The sequence below is a fragment of the Heterodontus francisci genome, chromosome 31 (assembly GCF_036365525.1).
Source record: "Heterodontus francisci isolate sHetFra1 chromosome 31, sHetFra1.hap1, whole genome shotgun sequence".
NCBI lineage: Eukaryota > Metazoa > Chordata > Chondrichthyes > Heterodontiformes > Heterodontidae > Heterodontus > Heterodontus francisci.
Window position 1 is genome coordinate 28,304,870 of NC_090401.1, and position 26,227 is coordinate 28,331,096.

General features: G+C 43.9%; 1 protein-coding gene across 1 annotated transcript in view; it reads left to right on the forward strand.

Moving 5' to 3' along the window:
• Window positions 1-26,227, forward strand: part of csmd2 (CUB and Sushi multiple domains 2) — a 2,056,060-nt gene that overhangs the window by 1,505,704 nt on the left and 524,129 nt on the right. The window contains exon 15 of the mRNA XM_068011193.1: window positions 19,691-19,885. Within this exon, the coding sequence (XP_067867294.1) occupies window positions 19,691-19,885 (195 nt within the window). The remainder of the gene's footprint in view (window positions 1-19,690; window positions 19,886-26,227) is intronic.

Here is a 26,227-nt window from a genome sequence, read left to right on the forward strand (position 1 = left end):
AAATCTCTTTTTGCATAGTGCCATCTCAGAAATAATTTGAACTGTGTAACCCTTACTTTGCAAAGTGAAGAAAATGTGAATTTTGAAAGATATATGGAATATGAGAATTTTGATAATTTTAAAAGGAGGCTAAATAAGCACATGAGGGAGAAAGGAATAGAAGGATATTTTAATGTGATTAGGTGAAGAAAAATTGGAAGAAGCTCTTGTGGAGCATAAACATCAGAATGGACCTATTGAGTTGTTTCTGTGCTGTACTTTATAATAGAGTGTAGATCCTAGTCAATCATCCCCATTCATCAGGATTTCCAGGCTTTCTCTCCATCATCTGCTGATTATGTCTTCGACCCAATGCACCCTCCCCACCCAACATACTGACATGCCTTCCACCCCGCCTTCTCTATTGTGGTAGATTCCTAGATTTTCCCCTCCCATTCCTGTACCAATTCCTCCCCCACTTTCCCTTCTTCCCTTCACTTCCCATTCTCTCCTCTTCTCTATACCCTTTCCTCTCCTCTCCCTCCCCTCGTTCCCATGTTTGTCCTACCCTCCTCCTTTTTTCCATCTTTTTACCATTTTTCTTTTCCTCTCTCCTCTCCCTCCCTTCCATGCCACACCTCCCCTCTTTCTTCCACCTTCCTCCTTTCCTCCTCTTTTCTCTATCTTCTCTTCCTTGCCCCCTCATCTACCTTCATCCAATTAACTTCCCATCATATAACCCTTCTAGACCTAAAGATTGCAGTTGGTCTTGACCCTTTTGTGCAAATTAAGTTTGTTTTTTCAGTGATAATTAAATGATCCAGAGGGAAAAATGAATGATGACCCACTATTGAATTAATAATGGAGATGGCTTTCCAATCAGCACAATGGGTCAGACCTCCATTATCAGTATAGCTAGCAAGTGGAAGAACTTAATAATGGGAAAGAATGAATCATAATGAAAGGGAATGAAATTCAAATAAGAATAAAAGAAAATTATAATGAAGGAAACAAAGCATTAGTGACACAAGAAAAATTAGAAACGAGTTGAGTGAATATGGTTTTAGCAGTTACCTAGTGACATAAGATCATAACATTAAACATTAAATTAAATTAAACATCAATCAAATACATTAGTGTTCTTTTCCAATTTTGGCAATTTGCATTCCATTAAACTAGAAGTGTGTAGAAACAAATGCATCAGAGCATACTGGTACCTGGGAATAAGTTATAGGGATATAAGACATGTAAGAATTCAGCAAAGGATGACCAAAACATTGATAGAGAAAATAGAATATGAAAGTAATCTAGGAAGAGACATAAAAAAACAGATTGTAAGAGCTTCTATAGGTATGTAAAAAGGAAGCAATTCACAGATAGGAGAAATTATAATGGGGAGTAAGGAAATGACTGATATTCAATGAATACTTTGTATCTGTCTTTCTGGTAGAAGACACAAAAAAGTTCTGGAAATCTTAGGGAACTCAGGGTCTAGTAAGAATGAGGAACTTAGAGAAATCAGTATTAGTAAAGAAACCATATTGGAGAAATTAATGACACTAAAAGCGGAGAAATCCCCTGGACCCTAGGGTTTTAAAAAAGGTGGCTACTGAGATGGTGGAATCCTTGGTTTTCGATCTTCAAGAATTCCTTAGATTCTGGAACAGTCTCCATGGATTGGAAGATAGCAAATGTAACCCTACTGTTCAAGAAAGGAGGGAGAGAGAAAACAGGGAACTATAGGTCAGTTAACTCAACATCAGTATTGGGAAAAATGCTAGAATCTGTTTTTAGAGATGAGATAGCAGGGTACTTAAAAAATCATAATATGACCAGGCAGAGTCAACATGGATTAATGAAAGGGAAATTATGTCTTAACAAATCTCTTTGGGTTTTTTGAGGATGTAACTAGCAGTGTAGATAAAGGGGAACCAGTAGATGTAGTTTATTTGGATTTTCAAAAAACATTTGATAAGGTGCCACAGAGATTCTTACATAAAATTAGGGCTCATGGAATTGGGATTGAGGATTGGTTACTGAACAGAAAACAGAGAGTAGGAATAAATGGGTAATTTTTGGATTTTAAGGTTGTAATACTGAAGTACTGCAAGGATCAGTGATTGGGTCTCAGCTATTTACAATCTGCATCAATAACATAGATGAGGGGACTCAATGTAATATTTCCAAGTTTGCTGATCATATCAAATTATGTGTGAAAGTAAGCTGTGAAGAGGACACAAAGAGGCTGCAGCAAAAACAAGAAATGCTGGATTCACTCAGCAGGTCTGGCAGCATCTGTGGAAAGAGAAGCAGAGTTAACGTTTCGGGTCAGTGACCCTTCTTCGGCCTGCAGAATGGTTATAAACAGTCTAAATGGGAAAGAATGTGGCAGATGGAATATAATGTGGAGAAATGTGAAGTCATCACTTTGGTAACAAAAATAGAGAAACAGAATATTTTTTAAATGGTGAGAGTCTGGGAAATGTTGGTATTCAGAGGGATGTGAGTGTCATTGTACATGAATTACAGAAACTTAACATGTAGGTACCACAAGCAAATAGGAAAGCAAATTGTATTTTGGTCTTTATTACAAATGGTTTGGACTATAAAAGTAAAGAAGTCTTATTGCAATTACATAGGGCCTTGGAAAGACCACACCTAGAGTACTGTGTACAGTTTTGGTCTCCAGATCTAAGTAAGGATGTACTTGCCTTAGGGGGAGTACAACAATGGCCACGAGACTGATTCCTGGGATAAGTAGGTTGTCCTATGAGGAGAGATTGAGAAGACCAGGCCTATATTCTCTTGATTTCAAAGGATGAGGAGTGATCTCATGGAAACGTACAAAATTCTTAAGGGACTTGACAAAGTTGGTGCAGGGAGGATGTTTCCTCTGGCTGGGGAGTCTGGAGCTTGGGGCCACAGCCTAAGAATAAGGGGAAAGCCATTTAGGACTGAGATGACTAATTTTTTCACTCACAGGGTTGTGAATCTTTGGAATTCTCTGCAGATATGCTGGCCTAAGGTCAGGATTTCCAGAGGCCTTGTAAGGGGCAGAGCTTTCACCTTAAGCTGGCACTGGGGCTGGAGATTCCCAACACTCGGACTTCCTGTATCCCAGCCGAAGACAAATGATAGAGATACCAAGTGTGCTGATCTTCCACCTACCCAAGCTGGGATCATAGTCTGTATCCCATAAGACAAATTGGGCAAGCTTTTTTTGTACTTGAAATAGGGATGGTTACTTATTTTCTGGAAGATCCAGTGACTTCTTCCCCTCCTCCCACAACCTTGCCCCTGCCACACTTCCACCACAATCTCTGTCTTCAGTTGAGTGAGCAGTTGAGATGTGCCCCTCGTGGTGCTGTAAGATACCTTAGTTATGTAAACATATATACGTAGGATTAGGATTTAGTTTAAATTCATATGTTTAAAGTTTTTTGTTTCTTTCACTGACTAAATGGTTAAACGTTGCTCAAACCCAGGATGCTTTCTGTTTTGATGTGTAAGTGAGCTGTTTAGCTGACACAGTGTTTTAATTGTCTGCTGAAATACAAGATGGAAAATTTGTGACTTGTCTTCTTGGCCATAATAGTCGAGGCAGTTTTGAGATAAGGGATGAAACAATCGTCAGCAGGATGAAAAATAAGTGGCACCTATTAGTTTAATAGGAAATATATCTTTTCTAAGAGTATTGATCACAAAGTTGTAGTGTTGTGGTGAGTTCTGAATTCTTCACTAAATGATAACTGTAGACTTTATATTCAGATTCAACACAAACACTATTTATTGTCTTACTTATCTACATTGCATGATCTCAGGTCCAGATCTTTTCCTTGCTGGTCCGTGTGTACTGTCTGCAAGCCATGTGTTCAGTGTGTTTCTCAAAATGCTATTTCCTCCTGAGATAATGTCATGATTTTAGATTTAGATTTAGAGATACAGCACTGAAACAGGCCCTTCAGCCCACCGAGTCTGTGCCGACCATTAACCACCCATTTATACTAATCCTACACTAATCCCTTATTCCTACCACATCCTCACCTGTCCCTATGTTCCCCTACCACCTACCTATACTAGGGGCAATTTATAATCGCCAATTTACCTATCAACCTGCAAGTCTTTTGGCTGTGGGAGGAAACCGGAGCACCCGGAGGAAACCCACGCAGACACAGGGAGAACTTGCAAACTCCACACAGGCAGTACCCAGAATTGAACCCGGGTCGCTGGAGCTGTGAGGCTGCGGTGCTAACCACTGCGCCACTGTGCCACCCATTGCGCCACTGTGCCGCTCATCTGTGGCTTGGTCTCTTAAAAGTACGGTTTCTTAAAGGTGAAGTCACGACTACACTACATTACAAATGTTACAATCAATTATCAATGACAGTGTTTTGTGATAAGCACACTTTAATATCGTGAGTTTTTTTTAACAATTTCACAAGCAAATCAGAATTGGAAAGGACCAATAATGAAGGTCTGTAGCTGGGGAAGGGAAATATGCATAGCATTGTTTTATCTCACTGTATGTCAGCTGTTTAAAGATATTGGGCTGGAATTTAAATGAGGCGAGCTCAAAAAATGGCCGCCCGCCTGTGTGGGCCACACGCCAAGGAGCCCTCATAATCTCAAGTGTAGCAGCTCGTTTAAATAGCTAGGGTGGCCCAGCCCCCCCGCCACAATCACGTGGAGGGGGTGGGCTGTCCGTCCCCGGCAATGGCGTCAGCTGCCTGTGCGCAGGCGCCATTTTTAAAGCGCGACCTGCTGCCCAATTTAAATTTTTAAAGCCTTACCCCCCCCAAAATTAAATAAATTTCTAACACCCATTTCCCACCCCCAATAACAATTACAGTAATTATTTTCCCTCCCCCCAGCACAAAACACTTTTAAAATGTGACTTCCCCTCCCCCCACCCCCACAGACTGCATAAAGTTTGAATTTCAACTCTTCCCACTATCCCCTACACCCATTAAATGTATTTGACCCCATTCCCCCCGCCCCCGCACTGAAAATCTTACCTCCGCCCCCCCCTCCCCACCAGTGTCACGCCGCTTTTCCCCAGACGGTGAATGGAAGGTACAGGAGTGCCGGCCACTGCGCTGAAGATCGCGGCGGGCCCTCAAGATTGCAGGTGAGTATTTTAATTTATTCATTCACTTGATTAACATATGTTAAGTAGGGTACCGTCGCCCAGCGATGGCAAGGCTGCAATGGACCCTCACTGCCACCGGGAGGATCGGGCCAGGCCCTACGGGCATTGAGGTCTGTGGCGGGCTTCATCTGGACCCATCTTCAGGCTCCCCCTACCCACCCCACCGGATCACAATTTATTTATTTATTTTATTTATTTAGAGATACAGCACTGAAACAGGCCCTTCGGCCCACCGAGTCTGTGCCGACCATCAACCACCCATTTAGACTAACCCTACACTAATCCCATATTCCTACCACACCCCCACCTTCCCGATATTCCCCTACCACCTACCTATACTAGGGGCAATTTATAATGGCCAATTTACCTATCAACCTGCAAGTCTTTGGCTGTGGGAGGAAACCGGAGCACCCGACGAAAACCCACACAGTTCACAGGGAGAACTTGCAAACTCCGCACAGGCAGTACCCAGAATTGAATCTGGGTCACTGGAGCTGTGAGGCTGTGGTGCTAACCACTGCGCCACTGTGCCGAGGGATTGGTAAAATCCAGCCCAACATGTGTATTTGGTCTTGGTCTCACAAGTAACGGAGAATGTTGTAAACCATGATCTGGTGTCGATAATCGAACTTGCCATTCACCCACTCCTGACCTGAACAACTTTTCTCAGGGGCAGCAGCAGAGAGCATGCGCAGGCACATCTTAGCACTTATGCTGAATTTCTGGATAAATATTTTTAAAGTAATAAAGAATCAAAAAGTAGTGAGACTCAGAGTTCTGTCAAGCTCAGTTGAGTGTAACTTACATAAGCATAAAAGTGATTAAAGAACAATCAGAAGTCAGACCGTTGGCAGTAAAAAGGATCAAAAGAGACTTCTAACGATTGAAAAGTGGGTGCTGTGTTGAAGACCAATTAATACTTCACATCAGTCATCACAAATGAAAACTGGGGACAGATTCCAGATCCAGTCAAACAGGGTCAGGAAAGCATAATATCTGGAGATACCAATAAAGTTAATGAGAACACCTGGATCAGTTTGGAAGGAATTTGCAAAGATATAGATGATACCCTGCTTAGTATATTTAGGACCTCCATAAATAGAGATTGATGGCACAAAATAGTCTAGTATTCAAAAAAAAATGAGATATGAAGCAAGAAATTATAGGTCCATTATTCTAACACTGGGAATCAGAAAAATGCTCCGGAGTATTTTATGGGATACTATCAATTTTCATCTGAACAGCACAGAAGCTGCAAGGAGTAATCGCTTTGATTTTTAGAAGCAATAGGGTATGTCTAACTCATTCATTGCAATTCTTTAAGGAGTAATTAAATTACAAGACAAAGGACTATCCAGCAGACATACTTTATTTGGGTTTTCAGAACATTCCTGAGGCTTCAAATGAAGGTGTTGATGATAGAATTGATGGCATATTACTGAATTGAAGTGAAAACTGGGCTGACCACAGAAAGAACTATGTGATAGATGGAGATGCCTCACAGATGAAAGTGGGTAACTGAGTGCTGGAACTGTCTCTGCAAGTCTCTTTCATTTGCACCTTTTGTAAATTTATGATCGAGGATAATTCAATTGATATTTTATAATTTGCTGTTCAATCTAAGCCATGTGGCCATGTGATGAGTAAATGGATGAAATAAGGAACAGATCGAATTTCATGCAGATAAATGTAAGGTTTTAGTACCTAGTACCTAATATGTGTACTCAATTAATGTGGGGAAAAATTATGATTATGGAGTAATGATTGATAATATGCTGGACTACAAGTTGGACTTGTTCTGCCCATTTATTGAGCGCTACATGTGTTCATAAAATTTCGAAATGGCTTCCATGGCACATGCGCATACTTGGGGGGTGAATTTTGCCAGATGCCTGTTGTGCAGGCATAAGCGCACACACAGTGAATGTCCGCTGGAAGTATGCAGAGCAGGAGACCATGGCATTAATCAGCATGCAATGCTAATTTGACACCAGCGATGCCATTTCAGAGCTCAGTGCTCCAGCCAGCTCCGTTTGATAACTTCACAGAGCTACATACATGTTCAGCAGCTGAAAGGACCCCTCACCAGTGCTGTTTAAACAAATTATCTACTACTTACTGGTTAGTTGCTGGTTGATTTCTTTTGGTTGTTGCTTCGATTCTACAAGTGTTTGGTGCTCTCTGTAGTTGCACCAAAGTTGCCAAAGTCTACAGAGAGGGTGTGGCAGGTGCTGAAGGATATTTTGCTGAATGCAAGACTTCTACACAGACATGAATGCACTAGTAGGCATTCCCCTTGGAATAAAGCACAACTTGAAGAATGAAGAGAATGTGCAGTGCAGGAGAAGTTGCTGGAAATGGGGTAAAGGGCTCTAGGCATGAAGCTATCTACATGTAAGGCATTCAGGGAGCATTTATCCAACCTGAACCTCAGAGGAACAATGCTTGAGACATCCCTGCTTCAGTAAGGACGTCCTCACTGAAATCCGCCACCTGCTGCATCCACAACTGCAAACTCAGTCAGGCCAAGGACTGCATTGCCAGTGGCTGTGAAGGTGACTCTGGCGAAGAACAAGCGACTGAGGAGGTCACATGGTATATGTTTCAATTTGTGTAAAAAAAACAGCTAAAACCAGTTTTGAGAGACACCAGTGAAGCATGCTTACTGGAGGAAAGAGCTGTCTATTTCTCTCAGCAGAAATTCTACAATGATCTACAGGCCATGTTAATTGCCTAAGGAGAAAAAAAAACCTCCTTTGAAGAGAACATTCATATTTTGCTGGAGGTAGCAAAATTATTTTTCTTTACTTCCAATCCAAGAAATCTTTGCTTCAAGATTGAATCTCTCTTAACTGATTGTGTTTTCTGGAATTCGCAGTTAAGTTTCGACTGAGAGACTGTTGGTTTTAAAATCTGAGTTGACTCATTGCTATACTCCTGGTTTAAAGAACTGTTTGACGCCTGCTGCAGCTGAAGTGCTCTGAATGTCTATCTATTGAAGGACTGTTTCATCAAATCCGCATGGAGACTTTGAGTGGCATTTGATTCATTTTTACACTAGGATGACTCACCCATCATGAACGTAACACACAAAAACTAACAACCCAGTTACTTATTTATTCATAAGAAACAGCTAATTTTTAAAAACAACATTAAAAAAAAATTGGTTAACCGGTGATTTTTGAGTGTATATGTGTGAATGGAGGTGTTAGGTTAAAATAAGAAGTTATAACGTCTTTAGACATAGGTTTATCTTCATTGTGTTTAAGATTTAGTTTAAATGAATAGTTAATTTGCTGTCTGAAGATTGGTCTGTTTTATTCTGGGGGTTACTAGAGTGTTTAATTTGGCTGCTTTCTGGTTGGGTGGGAAAACTTTAATAATATGCTGTGACCTGTGGAGTGATGGGACCGCATTGACAGTGCATTGCTCCTGCCTCAGTCATAAAATTCGTCTGGGACAGGGTAGGCTGAGGATGTCCTTCCCGCCTTAGGCCAATTGAGGTGTTTAAGTGGCCAATTAATGGGTGGGGGGGGTCCCTAATCTGAAGGCAATCCAGGGCCACTAGAAGGCTCCTCTGGCAGTGATCGCTGTCCTTCTCAGGAAGACCCCCGCCCCAAACACCCTCACTAACCCCACCCACCACCCTGTCACCAGGGCCTGCCTGAATAGCCCCGGTGACCCAGACCCCACCCACCTATCCTGGGGTCTCCAGACTCTTCGGTACTGCAGGATTTCCTGTAGTACTGGCAGTTGCCACTGCGCCGAGTGGTGCTGCTGGCCCTCCGATTGGCCGGCAGCTCTTGGAGGCAAGAGCTTGTTGATTAAAAGGACTGAGACCCCAACGGTGGGCTGTTAATTGCCTGCCCACCATGGAATTACAATGGGTGGCTGACTGAAGGCAGAGGTGGGGTTTCCCCCACCTTCCGGCCCGCCGCCAAGACCCCCGTCTTCAGAACAAAATTCAGCCCCAAGCGTCTGCAAAGAGATGTAGATAGGTTCGGTGAGTGGGCAAAAGTTTGGCAGATGGAGTATAATGTGGGAAAATGCAAGGTTTTCCACTTTGGCGGGGAAGAATAGAAAAGTTGAATGTTATTTACAAAGACCGAGACTGCAGAATTCTGCAGTACAGAGGGATTTGAGTGTCCTTATACATGGATCACAAAATGTCAGCATGCAAGTACAGCAAGTAGTTAGGAAGACAAATGGAATGTTGGCACTTATTGCAAGGGGGATGACGGATAAAAGTAAGGAAGTCTTGCTGCAACTGTTCAGGACATTGTTGAGACTGCACCTAGAGTACAGCATACAGTTTTGGTCTCCTTACTTAAGGAGGAATATACTTGCATTGGAAGCAGTTCAGAAAAGGTTCACTAGGCTGATTTCTGGGATGCGGGGGTTGTGTTCTGAGGAAAGGTTGAGCAGGTTGGGCCTAGACTCATTGGAGTTTAGAAGAATGAGAGGTGATATTGAAACATATATGATTCTGAAGGGGCTTGACAGGCTGAGAGGATGGTTCTGCTCATGAGGGTATCTAGAACTAGGGTGCACAGTTTCAAAATAAGGGGTCTCGCTTTTAAGATGTAGATGAGGAAGAATTTCTTCTCTGAGGGTTGTTAATCTTTGGAATTCTCTTCTCCAGTGAGCAGTGCAGGCTGGGTCATTGAATATATTCAAGGCTGAGTTGAACAGATTTTTGATTGACAAACGAGTCAAGGATTATGGGGGCAAGCAGGAAAGTGGAGTTAAGGGCACAGTCAGATCAGCCATGCAGACTCGAGGGGCCAAATGGTCTACTCTTGCACCAATTTCTTATGATTCTCAGATACTGAATCAGTCTGTGCCTACATACAGCAAGACTTGGACAACATTCAGGCAGGGGCTAATAAGTGGCAAGTAATATTCTTGCCACACAACTGTCAGGCAATGACCATCTCCAATAAGAGAGAATCTAGCCATCTCCCCTTGATGTTCAACAGCACTACCATCACAGAATCCTCTACTATCAAATCCTGGGGGTACCATTGACCAGAAACTGAACTGGACCAGCCAGATAATTACTGTGTCTAGAAGAGCAGGTCAGAGGCTGGGAATTCTGTGGCAAGAAACTCACCTCCTGACTCCCCAAAGCCTGTCCACCATCTACAAGGCACCAGTCAGGAGTGTGATTGAATACTCTCCACTTGCCTGGATGTACAGCAATGCACAAAAAGCTCAATACCATCCAGGACAAAGCACCCCACTTGATTAGCACCCATCCGCCATCTTAAATATTCATTCCCTCCACCACAGGCACACAGTTTCAACAGTGTGTGCCATCTACATGATGCACTGCAGCAACTCGCAAAGCCTCCTTTGACAGCACCTTCCAAACCCGTGACCTCTATCACATAGAAGAAGTAACAGCACCAGCTACAAGGGCCTCTTCAAGGGCACACACCAGGTGAGAAGGCGACTTGGGGTTACCTCTTAGCCTTTGCCTGGTTTAACTGCAACTGGGTTTAATTTTAAAAACACTGTTTTTTAGCTTCCCCTCAGTGAATCCTTGGTTACTGCTTCAATTGTAAGACAAAGAAATCAATTCAGAAAGCTTTTCTTAGATTTTAAACAAGAAAGGTAGAAGTTTATTAATTTTAAACTCTAATCCGGTTACCGACTACGAATATGTAACATTACCTTCCTAGCGTGCATATGCGATAAATACACACGCAGATAGAGACAGAAAAGTAGAAGAGAATAAAGGGGAAAAGTTTGAGACAATAGATGGGTTTCTGTTGTTAGCGGGAATGAATCTAGAAGAATCACTCGACACTCAGGTCTGCTCCAATGTCAAACAGTTTATTGAGTTACGCCAGCGGGGAGCAGGTCACTGGTCTGTCCAGATGCCTCTCCACTGAACAAAGGAAAATCCACAACAGATATACAGTTACTCAGCCCATCCTGGCTGGACATAATCCAATCATAATGGTTATTGATTACATATATTATATTCATTACCAATAAAATTATTAATTATGCATCATGTGGTTGTGGGGATAGCTCATGGTACGCCCCTGACCATCCTAGCTTGTTTACCAAACCCCCCTTATCAACTATCCTTGAGTCTTCACAATGAATCTTTCTACCTCTATCAGGCCTGCATTCCTAGTTGCTTTGTGTAGTCCGCAATTAGACAGAGCAACTGTCTTATGTACTGATATGGGGGGCCCTCCTTGGTCAGGCTAATTGCCTGTGCTAAGCAGTACCATGCTCAAGGCTGCAAGCTAGCTAACTTGTCCCACAATGCCTTGGGTAAATACCCCATTTTGTAACAATATGTGGCTACACTTTCATCTTATATATATATATATATATATGTGTATTTATTTAGCTGCATCGGCCACAATTTTTCCCTCTGCACTGTTTTACTGTCCTTTGAGTTTGCTATGAAGTCTTTGGTTGCCGGTCAGACTTGCAATTCGTTGGGGCCCAGTGCACACTTCAAATTGTTTCAAGGTTGGAGTCTTTTCTCTCTTGGGGTTTACATGTCTTCCGTGGGTCCAGTGGCTTGGGGAGAAATCAAGAGAAAGAGACAGCCAGGCAAGAGGTTGCTTGTTTCAGCTTCCAGTTCAGACAGCCTTCTGAATTCAAACTGTCCTGTGGCGAGTTCAAAAAAACCTGGACCAGCCAGTTAATGATGTGACCAGCTGGTTTTACCCAGGCTTGGCTCTGTGTATTGTATAATCTGGTATGCACTTCCTTACACCTTCAATGTATGGTAATCAAAGTCCATTGTGGGTTAAGTGGACCAAGGAATAGTCCTTTGTCTCCACAAGCACTGTCTGTTAGTAAGCAAATGTCCTTCCAGCCAAGTGCCTGGTAATTTTTTTAACAAGCCCTTTCTTCACTCCAGCAACAGTTTAAAATCAATGTTCATATGACAAAATTGTTGTGCTTCATTCTTAGCAGGTGGGGGTCTGCATGACACCTCCACACCCAGCGGAATGAAAGGGTTTTTTTTTAAAAGAGCATTTCATTAAAAGGGACTAGAGAGAAGATAAGGGCAGAAATGCACACATGCATCTCTCATTCATTCAGAACCCTAACAATTGTTACAACCTGCCTTTTCTTGGTATCCGTGCTGCTTTAAACAGCCTTTTTTTGACATCCCAATAAACATGTGGTTTTTGGGGAAGCTTTTTCAGTTTGCACATTTCCATGACTGTTTAGGGGGTCTTTGTTCTAGTTGAGTTCTGTTCAGGGGCAGCGGCAGTGGGCGGTTCCACTCTGAACTCTCTTTCAGTGCCTTGATGAGTCATGCAAGGGCTTTTAACCTCAGGGGATGGCTGGTTCCCTGTTTTCCTGACTGTGGGGGAGGATTCTTTGCTACTGTTCCCTTTGTCCTCTGGGATGCTCCTGCTTGTAGGTATTTGTCCAGATTCTACTGCACTGACCTGCGGCACCTCAACTAGATGAGGTCTCATTCTCACGGTTTCTCTGCCCTCTTGAGGACTTTCTTTGTCTCTGCAGTAAATGTTGTTAGCAACTCTGCCTGTAAATGTTGTTAGCAACTCTGGTGGGGTATTTCGAGTGTCTGCATTTACATAGGAGGATGTGGGGTCTAATTTCTCAAATATTTTGGGGTTGGCCGACCGGACAGTAAGGTTTTTATCCAGGATTCCTCCCGGACTTCCTTTAACCTGTTCTCTTGGTCGCTTTTTCCCCTTCCCTTTCTAACCTTTTGCCAGACTTGTGCCTGTCGGTCCCCTTTTGTTCTCAGCAGGGATCCCTTACAGTTCACCAGCCCTCTGCTGAAGGGTCTGCCAAACGCCCATACAGGACTTAGGGGTGCAGATTTCACTGTAGATTGGGGCTTCCCCTCAACCTGGTACATGTGGCAACTCCTACAGTACTCCACCACATCTTTGTGGAGTTTTGGCCAGTCAAACTGCTCTCTTATGCGGGCTTTGGTTTTTCATATACTGACATGTTCAGCCACTAAAATCTCATGGGCCATTCTTACTATTTCTCTCCGGTACCTGTGCGGCGCCACCAAGTGGTGAACCATTGTCTGCTCCTTGCTCTCAGGTCTGTGAGGAGAACTCCATTTCCTCATCAGTACCTCACTCTTTAATTAGTAGCAATCAAGGACACCCTCTGCTTCAATTTCAGACTGGGCAGCCTGTGCTAACTCTTTCAATACTGGATCAGCTCACTCAGCCTCAGCTAGGGAAGATCTATTTAACTCATTCCCTGGATCTTCTAACTTTCCAAAGAAAGACTCAGACAGACAGACTTCATGGCCATCTGTCTGCAGTGTCAGTTCAGTCTCCCCTGGGGGAGCTGGTTTGATCATGGCCTCACTCATTACACATTCAGGGAAACTGCAGGGGACCGTCTCCTGCCACTGCCCTGTCTCTCTGACCACCTGCGGTCTCTCTTTCACTACTGGGGAAGCTGCCACCTTCATCCCCACTGTATCATTACCTAGGAGCAGGTCAACCGCGTCCACAGGCAAATAAGGGACAATCCCTATGGTCATAGGTCCCAAAACTAGGTCGCACTCCAAGTGTACCTAGTGTAAAGGTACAGGCTTATGCTGCCCTCCAATATCATTCACCACCATTCTGGAGTTTACTGCACTCTCTGGGGAAAAGGACAGGCCTCTTCCCAGTAAAAGGGATCAAGTGGCCCCTGTGTTCCTGAGGATTACTATGGGCTTGCTTGCCCCACTTGAGGGGTATGGGGTTACTCTACCTTCAGACACAAAATCCTAATAACCTTCAGGGATCCTATTAAATTTTCCTGCACTTGCAGTGGTAGACTTCCTGGATCTCACTCTTACTGCAGTTAAAGCCATGGCTTGTTCTGCTGTGCATTCCATCAGGGTCCTTTCATCTTCACTGAGCGGGTGTGCCCTGATTAACCCTACAGGTCTTCCCTTTAGTTTCCAGCAGTCAGCTTTTAAATGTCCTGTTTTATTACAATGGAAGCACACAGGTCTCCGGGTCTGACTCCTACTCACAGCATCTTCCTTTTTGGCTGGAGGAGGGCCCCCTGTGTCTCTTGCTTTTCCTTCCCTCCCAGGACTGCTTGGGCTTCTATCACCTTCCCATCCTTTGTCCTTTCCGGATTTGTGAGGGTGATTAGGAAAAGTTTTCCCCTGGGAAACTGACTTATAATGAGAGCAAACTCATCAGCCGAAACTGCGGCTTGCCGGGCTCTATAAGCCTTCTGTTCCTCCACATGTGTCTTTGTGGAGAGTGTGAGAGAGTTTTTAAATTCCTGTAGAAAAATTAATTCTCTGAGATTTTCATAGGTGAGCTGTACTTTAAGACCCCTCAGCCACTGGTCAAAAGCCAGCTGTTATTTCTCTCAACTTGCTTCTTGAGGGTTCTAAACTTTTGGTGATAGGCTTTCCAGTACTAACTCTCATATAGGATAGCATTTTTTGTCAGTTCATAATTTTGATGAACTCTCATCTGGCAACATGGACTAAACCTCATAGGCTTTTTCCTACTAATTTACTCTGCAACAGCAGAGTCCAAACCTCAGCTGGCCTCTTTAACTGCCTTGACAGCATTTCAAAAGACACAAAAAATGTTTCCACGTCTTCTTCTTTGAATTTTGGGATCAGTTGAGAAAGGTTTAACATTTCAGTACCCAGCCCTAAATTACACTACTCCATATTGGCCATGTTTTCTCTGGGGTTACTCTGTAGCCCCCTCGTTAACTCAAGCCGCTTCAGCTCTCCCTCTTTGCATTATTTCTGGAAGGTTCTCTCTTTTCTTTCTCCTGTCTTGCTTTCTCTCTCTCCTCTATCTCTCTACATTCCTTCTGGAAAGTTCTTTCTCGCTTTCCTGTCTCTGTCTTTTTCTCTTTCCTTAAACTCAAGTTTCCTCTGTTCCAATTGTATCTTTGCTAGCAATACCCTGTCGGAGTCTACTTCTAACACTGTTTTGCTTCTTCAGATTTAAGGAAAAAATGGTTGGCCACTAGCCTTAGGAGCTCAGACTTCCTAGCCTTGCCACGTACAGTGAATCCACACTGCTCAGCCATTTTCCTCAACTGCTGCATAGACAGTGCTTTTAACTTATCCCAAGTTACTTCACCCTGGCTTGGGGAGCTACGAGCTTCAGTCGCAGACATGTTGGTATTCTAGCACACAGAACCACAAGAAAACCTATATTGAAATCCTTTCTCTTTTTTTATTTGGGAACAATTTAACTTCCCCTTTCCAATTTCTCTCATTTGTCTTTGGGTCAAATCCAAGACGGTCGCCCCCAAATTTCTGTTACGACCAGGTGAAAAGGAGTCTAGGGTTCCCTCTCAGCCTTTACCTGGTTTAACTGTAAATGGGTTAAATTTTAAAAACACCATCTTTTTAGCTCCCCCTCAGTGAATCTTTGTTCACTGCTCCAATTATAAGGCAAAGAAATCAATTCAGACAGGTTTCCTTAGATTTTAAACAAGAACGTTTATGAATCTTCAACTCTAATCCGGTTACCAACTGCGAATGTGCAACACAATCAGGCTAGCACGCATATGCGATAAACACACACGCAGATAGAGACAGAAAAGTAGAAAAGAATAAAGGCGAAAAGTTTGAGGCAGTAGATTCTATTCTCCTGTCCTTTGAGTTTGCTGTGAAGTCTTTGGTTGCCTGTCAGACTTGCAATTCGTTGGGGCCCAGTGCACGCTTCAACTTGTTTCAAGGTCGGAGTCTTTTCTCTCTTGAGGTTTACGTGTATTCCATGGGTCCAGTGGCTTGTGGAGCAAGTAAGAGAGAGAGACAGCCAGGCGAGAGACTTGCTTGTTTCAGCTTCCAGTTCAAACAGCCTTCTGAATTCAAACTGTCCTGTGGCGAGTTCAAAAAAGCCTGGACCAGCCAGTTAATGATGTGACCAGCTGGTTTAACCAGTCTTGGCTCTGTGGATTGTATAATCTTAGCAGGGCCTGGAATGCACCTCCTTACACCTTCAATGTCTGGGTTAAGTGGACCAGGGAATATTCCTTTGTCTGCACAAGCACTGTCTGTTAGTAAGCAAATGACCTTCCAGCCAAGTGTCTGGCGATTTTTTTTTTAACAAGTCCTTTCTTCACTCCAGCAACAGTTTAAAATCAATGTTCGTATGACAAAATTAATGTGCCTCATTCTTGGAAGGTGAGGGTCTGCATGATACCATCCTGACTTGGAACTTTATCATTGTTGCTTCACGGTCACTAGGACAAAATCCTGGAAATCCCTCCCTAACAGCACTGTGGGTGTACCTACACCACATGGACTACAACGGTTCAAGAATTCGACTCACCAACACCTCCTCAAGGGTAAATAGGAATGAGCAATAAATGCTGGCCTTGCCAGCGATGCTCACATACCATGTGCAATAAAATAAAAGCAACCACAAAATAAACGTTGTAACAAAATTTACAATTGAAATCATGCCATACTGCATACAAAATTCGACTGATACGCTTGTGCATTCATTGGTGCCTGTTGTCTATGTCCCTTTGCCTGTCCTTGTGCTTCTATGTAGTGCTACCCCTATTGCTGCAGCATGGCTGGTGAAAGGCTCAGTGGAGGAGACTGTAGATGGTCTTGGAGGACAACTTTGAGCAACTCTGGATCTAGAAGGTCCAGCTGCAAACTGCACCATCTCAGTATTGGTGGCAGCAGTCAAGGCTGGTTGGCTGATAGGCAACAAGGACTCTGGGTAGAATGGCAGTGAAGGGATGATGAATGCTATCTTCTTGAGAGAGGACAGCAGGTTTGTACTACACAGAGCCACTGCCATTCCACATCCAGGTGGTGCCTCAGCAATCCTAGTAAGACATTAAAGGACTAATTGCTGGACTGCTGTGACACCCTGCGAGCCCCTTTGATCACTGTAATCATTGCCATGATGGCAGCAGTCTGAGCTTGCATGTCTGCAGTTTGAGCTTCAACCGCACCAGTCATACATTGTGTGGCTGCAGCTTGTGCTGCAATGGAAGCTGCAATGTTGGTCATCAGACCCTACATCATAGTTACGCCCATAGTGTGCAAACTGAATTGGCCACCACGTTCATGCTGGAAAGGATGGGCTGCAAGGTCTGCACAAAGCCCTGTGCCATGTTGGTGCTGGTTGGGTGTTCCTCCCTGCTCCTTGACGTTAACCACACACTTTCTGGCAGGCTTCCCAATGCACCATGCATTTTGTTCTGCATTATTCTGTATGCTGCCCCATTGAAGTGTTCATCTGAGTTCTCTGCAGCAGAACCCATGTGTGACCTCTCCCTCTGGCAAGCTGGCACCTGCGCTATTCTTGCCCCTGCCCTGACTGCAGCCCATCCATGGTTGGTGTCTCACCATGTACAGTTTCCCGACTCTAATCTACCCTCTAAGATACATGTAGTATCAGTATCTGAGATGGGGGCTGTGAGTGTGAAATCAAGTGATGGTCCTGTGTCTTTTTGATTAATTTCTTCCTGCTGTTCCTCCACTACCTGTCCTGGTTGCACCTCTAGGGTATCAGTATAAAACAGAAAAAGACACAGAGGTAAGGTTGTGGTGAGGGGAAGGGAGGGGAAGTAAGAGGTGCATGCTTACACCATCTGTAAATCAAAAGACATTACAGGCTGAGGGGAAGTTTGATGTGAGAAGCATAATTAGGTGTGAAGATAAGGTCATCTACGATAGTTTCAGCCCCACCGCTGGCCATGACCTCAACAAAGGCCATTCCAATAATGGCCAGTAACGTTTCCTTATGGGGCTTAGGACATGCAGGCGCACGTGAATCCCTCCGGGTAGTTCCTGATGCCTCTAGTTATGCTCCACCTTGTCCTGCAATGTTTGTCAGTGAGTATTGTGCAGTGTGTTTGAGTGATGTGGCTGTCATGCTTGAATAGCTGGCAGTGTATGCAAGCTGTGAGCTGTGGGTGTGAGGCTTGCAGCAGCGCTAAGTGTACGAGGTTAGATGAAACATATGAATGTCAGGGATGAGGCCTGATTGTTATTGGTAGGTGAGTAATGAGGGTGTGGTGATTTGAGGCTTGCTGTGCAGATGGCAGGATATGGCATTTGAAGATGCATTCATTGGCCTTGACCACCTGTTTGAGTTTCTTGAATTTCTCGCGACACTGCATCCAAGTCATATTCTCTTCAACCACAACTCTCAGTACCTGCTCCAACTACAATTCCTCTTGCGTCCCGCAAGAGGTGTAGGTTCTCTTTAAATAGTGATATCCACTCATGCTCCCTGCTAATGAGTCCAGTCAATGTACAGAGTGGTTCAAGCTGGCTGGATGCAGAGCTTGTTTAAATGCTGCCTGCATTGCAATTAATGGGCGCAGGTTAATCGTTGTGATCTCCACATTGTTTTCAGGGGCTATCCGATCTGGCTGATTTTTGATGGGGCAGGGTTAAATGTGGCACCAGTGTGAGAGTTTGGCAAATATAAAATAATATTGACACTTTGTAAAAAGTTTGAAGTATGACTATTTTCAGGACTTAAAATTCAATTTTAAGGAGATACTCATTTAATTGAATTACTTGCACTAAATTTTGAGATAACCAACATGCTTTAAAATGTCAGGTATGGACAATGTAACTTTAAGTGAGTTAACCGCCATATAAATTATGAAGATGGTACAAATTGGGAACACCATCACCTGCAAGTTCCCCTCCAAGCCACACAGCATCCTGACTTGTAACTATATCGCCGTTCCTTCACTATCACTGAGTCAAAATCCTGGAACTCCCTTCCTAATAGCACTGTTGCTGTATCTATCCCAGATAGACTGCAGTGGTTCAAGAAGGCAGCTCACGGCCACCTTCTCAAGGGCAATTAGGGATGGGCAATAAATGCTGGCCTTGCCAGTGGTGCCCACATCCCATGAATGAATTTAAAAAAACTACAAGATTGGCAAACTTGGAGCAAGGTTAATGATTAGAAGAAAACAATTTCCCACAGAATAGTGCAAATGTAGAATATACTCACAGCAGAAGTATTTGAAACTATATTGATTATTTTTAAAAGTAACTGATGACGATCTTGTTGAGAGTTGAATTGAATAATAATAAGTCTAGTCTTTAACCGCTGTGATGAAGACTTTGGTAACAGTCCTCCTGTGATTCTGGAGGTAATTGTTTTGGAATTAAAGCAGTTGAGTTAAATACTATATGTTGCAAAGCTGATATGTTGGATTTTACACTGGATTACTCCAAAGGTTGAGGAAGACATTTCACAATGTTTTACTTTTTAGTAACTTTTACTTGTGGTTCCTTTCACAGGAGTTCACATATTTTGGGTGGAATTTATGTGCATGATCTAGTGGAATGAATGGGATTGATAAGTTGAATGACTCTTTCTATATACATCTTTTTATGTTCTTCCCATTACTGTAGATTGTTAAAGAAATGATTTGCGGAAGATTTCAAGGAGATCCCACAAATTTGTTTAAATTTTCAAAACTTAGCTGATGTTTTCTTAGCCCCATTTAGTCAGGACCTGGATATTTGTTTAGTTTGTTTTGTAGCTCAAAAACATAACATCTTGCTGGAACGTACTGTACTAAACACTAAGACTGTTTGCTTTCTTTCAGCATTCAGACACAATGAATGTCCTGACCCCGGGGTACCAGTGAATGGGAGACGTTTTGGAGAAAGTCTGCAACTCGGAAGCACTGTATCTTTTCTCTGTGAGGAAGGATTTCTGAAGACACATGGATCAGAAACTATCTCCTGTATCCTGAAAGATGGAAATGTGGTCTGGAACAGTGCTGTGCCAAGATGCGAAGGTGACCATTTTAACAGCTATGTTGACATCAGTCCAGTGCAAGTTTGCAGAACTTATAATTTTGGAGGGGCCCATTTTGACTTAGCGGTTGTTGTGAAGTTCTGAGGTTCACAGCCAAATAACATCTTTCCTAGACATCATGCAAAAGAAACATTCACTACATCTTTTAATTGTTGGAGCTGTGCAAAATTTCAAACGTGTGAAATTTAAGCTTTGTGTGAGTTGTTTAAAACCCCATTGAAACAGTTGGAGGCTGGAAACAAGAAAAGTGCTGGAGATTCAGATTTGGCATTTATTCACTACAGTTCTCACTAGAAACAAAAATATCACCACCATTGTGCAAAGTACAGTTCACATGAAATGCTGTGTACATTCCTGAATTGCATAATGTTAGAAGAAGCTTTATTATCTCTGGACCTCTCCAAAGTCACCCATGAATTATACTTTTGTACCTGCAATATCATAATTGTAATGAGTTCTTTTTATGTTGTCTGATGCACCATAAATGAGATGCGTGAAGACCTGTTAGCTGAAGATCTCAAACAGGTTTATTTACAGCTAAACTATTTTACAGTACAGAACTATTTACAGAACCTTCCTTGAGGTATTACAGTTGCAGAGTGACACTGGCTCCAAGTCACATTACTACATCCTGGCTCTTAGCTCACTAGCATACTAATTTCTTCAAGGGACATCATTCTTAAAGGTAATCATTTAACATCCCCTGTTTTTCGAGCAGTGTCTCCTGCAGTTCGGCAATTTGGACAGATGATGGCTTGGCACAGTCATCTGCACTTGTCTGCCAAACATGATCTCTGCTGGTGACGATAAGCCCGTATCCATAGGTGTAGCTCTGAGGTGGAGCATGGCAACATGAAAGTCTTGTTTTGTTGCCCTGCACTTCAGGATAAGTGGACCATTCACTTGGCAAGACCATTACACCGAGGTGAGGATGTCACATGGTTTATGCCCATTTAGTGCACATATCCCTGAAAGGTTTGCCCATATACTGTGGCCCATTGTCAGAAATGATTTCTTCAGGTACACAGAATAGACTGAATGTAGCACTAAATGTGTCTGCGACGACCGTGGTTGAAGTGTCTTTTACCTGTTGGAAGTGTGGAAAAATAGTCAGTGATGAAGATAAAGTCTTTTCCATTAACTAAAAACAGGCCAGTGGCGATTTTGGACCAAGTGACTGACGGAATCTTGTGAGGCTGTAGAGGTTCTTTGCATTGCTGTGGCTGGTGGCTTTGGAAGTCTCACACATCCTCACTAACCTTTCGATGTCATTATTGATCCCTGGCCAATAAACAGTGTCTCGTGCCAGTTGTCTTTTTCGCTCTATGCCCAGATGGTCTTGGTGAAGTTGTGACAAGGTGTCCTGTCAGAGAGCATTGGGCAAAATTATTTGTTTACCCTTGAATATGATGCTTCCTGAGATACTGAATTCATCTGTATACGGCTAAAAACACCTGAGGGTTTCTGGCACCTTTTTCATCATGTCAGGCCAACCTCTATGATGACGCTCCACAGGGCCGTTGACCATTTTAGATTGTAGTTGGTCATATTTGTGCTGACCAAAATGCAATAAATCGATTTTGAACACATCTTCCACCTTGATGTCCATGCTGTCCACTTGTAGAACCAGTGGAAAGTCTTCACTCTCACTTGGGTTTGGCAATCTGGGCAGCACAGTGGTGCAGTGGTTAGCACTGCAGCCTCACAGCTCCAGCGACCCAGGTTCGGTTCTGGGTACTGCCTGTGCGGGGTCTGCAAGTTCTCCCTGTGACCGCGTGGGTTTCTGCCGGGTGTTCCGGTTTCCTCCCACAGCCAAAGACTTCCAGGTTGATAGGTAAATTGGCCATTGTAAATTGCCCCTAGTGTAGGTAGGTGGTCGGAGAATTGTGGGGATGTGGTAGGAAATATGGGATTAATGTAGGATTAGTATAAATGGGTGGTTGATGGTCGGCACAGACTCGGTAGGCCGAAGGGCCTGTTTCACGGCTGTATCTCTCTCTGACTAGCAGACGTCAAAGTCATACCCTGTACTTTCACTGAGAGCCGCTGTAGTTGAGGTGGTGTCAATGGTATGCACCAGATCATCTCCAGTGCTTTGTGGTCGGTTTCCACTGTGAACTGCTTAACAAACAGATAATTGTGGAACCCTATAATTCCAAGCACCAGAGCAAGTGTTTCACGCTCTATGTTTGAGTAATTGGACTGTGCTGAGGATAAACAGTTGGACCAGAATGCAATTGGTTTCCCGTCCTGTAGGATGCACGCTCCTAGTCCTTTCTGTGAGGCATTGATTTCCAGGATTGTCGTCTTCCTCGGATCGTAGTACTGCAGAGTACAGGTTTCTGCTGACAATGCTTGTTTGAGGGACTCAAACATATGCTGATGGTCCTCCTGCCGTACAAATGGTACGCCTTTCTTTAAGAGCTCTCTCAGTGATGATGCTTTGTCAGAAAAATTGGTAATGTATGGTGCCAAGCAGTTGAAAAATCCAACACCTCCCAGGAGGTCTTCCTTGTCTTGTGGGGTCTTACATTTTCGATTTTGCCTGGTCAGGACAGATTCTGCTACCGGAATTTATGGAGCCAAAGAAATTGATTTGACTTGCATTTGCCTAGCACTTCTTGCTGCTAGGAATGAGCCCTTCATGACGAGCTACTGCCATCAGTGAATGCAGAGTTTTATCATATTATCCTTTGGTTTTGCCCATTAGCACAATGTCATTGGCAATACATATGCAGCCAGGCACGTTTTCTATAATTCTGTCCATATGCTGCTGAAACAGATCTTGACTGTCAGATAAGCTGAAGGGTAGTCTCTGGAAGCAGTATCTTCCAAATGGTGTCCTACAAGTATGACTTCTTGAGATTCCTTAGCGAGGTGTACCGACCAATAAAGGCCTGTTACCTGACCCAAACCCGACGACATGTGTCGGGTTCGGTTCAGGTCGAGTCGGGCCCCTTTTCCGGGTCCGGCTTTCGGGGTCGGGCCAGGTCCGGGTCAGGCCAGACACACACGGTAAGTGCTCTGCTGGTAAGTATTAAAAATAAAAAACTGACCTGAGCCGGGAGTCTGGGATGAAACTGAGTCTGCGCAGTGAGTGAGTGACGTCACTATGACATAATCATGCATGCGCAGCAGCTTCTTGCAGGTTCTGAGTTGGAAGGTAAAGTAAAGGGATGGTCGGGTCGAGTCGGGGCAAAATTTGGAGGGACTCGAGCTGGGTCGGGCTCGGGTCCGCTGTGGTTCGGTCGGGTTCGGATCGGGTTCTTTTTCCTGACCTGAGCAGGCCTTTACCAACCAATGTCCCTATTTAGCGTCCAAATTGGAGAAGAATTTGGCTCCTGTGAACTTGGGATTCAATTCCTCTAATGTTGGAATCTTGTGGGGGCATCTCCTTAGGGAGTGGTTTGGACGCCTCAGATCTAGACACACCCTGATCGCTCTATCCTTCTTCAGTATGCATGTGATTGAGATATACCAGCTAAACTATTATAAAGTGCAGAGCTGACTATTGACAGAACCTTCCTCGAGGTGTTAGAGTTAGAGTGACTCTGGCTCTGAGTCACATGCCTACATCCTGGTACTTAGCTCATTAGCATACTAAGATCGAAAGAGACATAACTCTTAAAGGCAATCATAGAATAATAATACCTGTTATTTATTATAAAAGACCTGCTCAATTGTGCTATTGAACTTGGCCAGATGCAGCACTGATTGTTTCTTTCTTGTCTCAACTGTTAAAAACAATAGGCTGATTTTATTGGCTCCCCAGAGACAGGTTCAGAGGTGGGGGGATCAGAGAATTGCGACGGGAGGTGGGGGTGGAGAGCTCATTGTCTCCCCATCACAGCGCAATTTTGTCGGGTGTGGGATAGGCCGAAGATGGCCTTCACATTCCAGAGGCCACGTGAGGCCCTTAAGTGGCCTATTAGGGGCCAAGGCCTCTTCCTGCTGCCACTGGGATTTACCAGCTGTGGGGGTCCCTCCGCCACGTGGGGAGGTTGCCCAGTAAAATGAGGGGCTTGATGGAGTGGGTGAGGCATCTCCTCTGTGAGCATTCTATGGCCCACGGAGGGCCCCCGCTGGGAAAAACTCCAGCTCCCTGAAACCCCACACCCCCTCACCAGGGCCTACCAGTCTGGCCCCGGTGACTAAAGACCTGCTCGGGTCTGCAAATAAAAACGCGACTCGAGCCCGACAGAACCACATCCGACTCGAGCCCGACCTGGCCCGAGTCATTCCATTTTTTTCCCGCACCCAACCCAACCATCAATGAACTTGCCTTCTGTTTTTCACTTTGTTGCTGATCTGCACAAGCTTAAAATAACTGTAACAAAACCACCTTTCTAGTCCAAAAATTACATTAACATTGGAGCCACTTACCTGCGGTGGAGCGTGTCTGACCCGACCTGACCCAACCCCGAATGCCTGACCCGACGCAAGTTGTCGGGTCCCGTTGGGTTCAGGTCGGGTAACAGTCCTTTACCCGTGTCCCCACCTCAATTACCCGAGGTCCAGGGCTCCAGTGCTTGCCCTGGGTCCAAGGCCTCTGCTCCCAGTGGCACTGCCAATACTACTGAGCTGCCGGATCTTTAATTGGCTGGAAGCTCTTGGAGGCGGGATCCCTCCTCTTTAAAGGGATGAGGGGGATCTCGTCACCAGACTGTTAATTACCCAAGCAACGCAGAATTGCACTGTGGGTTTCCAAATAGCCGAGGCAGGATTCCCCCTGCCTTTTCGAGCCAGTGCCAGAGTGACTAAACAAGCACATTCATTGGAACACTTCTTGGAGTGAAATCATTTTTACAGTTAAAAAAAACATGTCAGTGGGCCAGGAGGAGCTGGCTAGTGGTGAATTACTAACTCAGAGTTAGATAAAGTGGAGGATATAATGATGTTTAAATTAACTGCGCACTGGTTCTTATACTTGAACAGAAAGATTGAGATCGTAAAATAGTTTTCTGAACTGTGCTGAAGCCTAATGTTATTTAATCAGATTGTGAAGGTAACTTGAGACTGCACACATAAGAAAACGTTCCAGGTGTCCCTCAAGATCATGACCTAGGTCTAACCATCTTCACCTGCTTTATCAATTACCTTCCCTCCATCATAATGTCAGAAATGGGGATATTTACTGATGATTGCATGAGCTTAGTACCACTTACAATTCCTCAGATAATGTAACAGTCCATGCCTGCATTCAGCAAGACCTGGACAGCATTCAGGCTTGGGTTGATAAGTGGCAAGTAACATTTGTACCACCGAAGTGCCAGACAATGAGCATCTTCAACAGGAGAGAGGCTAACCACCTTCCCTTGACATTCAATGGCATTACCATTGTCAAATTCCATCAATATCCTGGAGTCACCATTGACCAGAAATTTAATGGACCAGCCACATAAATACAGTGGCTACTGGAGCAGGTCAGAGGCTAGGTATTCTATGGCGAGTGATTCACGTCCTGACTCCCCACAGCTTGTCAACCATCTACAAGGCACAAGTCAGCAGTATGATGGAATACTTTCCACTTGCCTGGATGAGAGCAGTTCCAAATATACTCAAGAAACGTGATACTATTCAGGATGAGGCACTCCATCCACAACCTTAAGAATTTGCTCTCTCCACTACTGGCACAAGATGGCTACAGTGTGTACCATCTACAAATGCACTGCAGCAATTCACCTAGGCTTCTTTGACAGCACCTCCCAAACCTGCAACCTCTACCACATTGAAGGACAAAGGTAACAGGGGTGTGGGAACACTAGCACCTCCTAGTACCCCTCCAAGTCATACAACATCCTGGAAGTATATCGCTGTTCCTTCTTTGTCACTGGGTCAAAATCTTGAACTCTCTCCCTAACAGCACTCTGAGTGTACCTACACCGCACAGACTGCAGTGACTCAATAAGATGACCCACCACCAACTTTTCAAGGGCATTTAAGGATGGACAACGAATACTTGCTTTGCCAGAGACACCTACATTCCATGAATGAATTAATTAAGAAAAGAGAAATAAACTGCAATCTTGAGACTTTTTTTCCTGCGAAGTAACTAGAATTGATTTTTTATCAGTTAAATTGATACACTGCACAATATTAAGCAAGTGCGATACACACATTTCTCAGCAGCACCCCACTGTTCTTTTGAGTTGAACAACAGAAAATTAGAACTCTGATTTTCACTGCAGGTAGCTGGTAATGCAAGATGATTTATCCGTACACAAACACACTTAAGTTTGTGATAATGAGGGTTTTGGTTCATTCAAAGTCACTGTAAGTGGTCTCCATTGTGTTCTTACCAAGAAATAATGTAATTCATGGA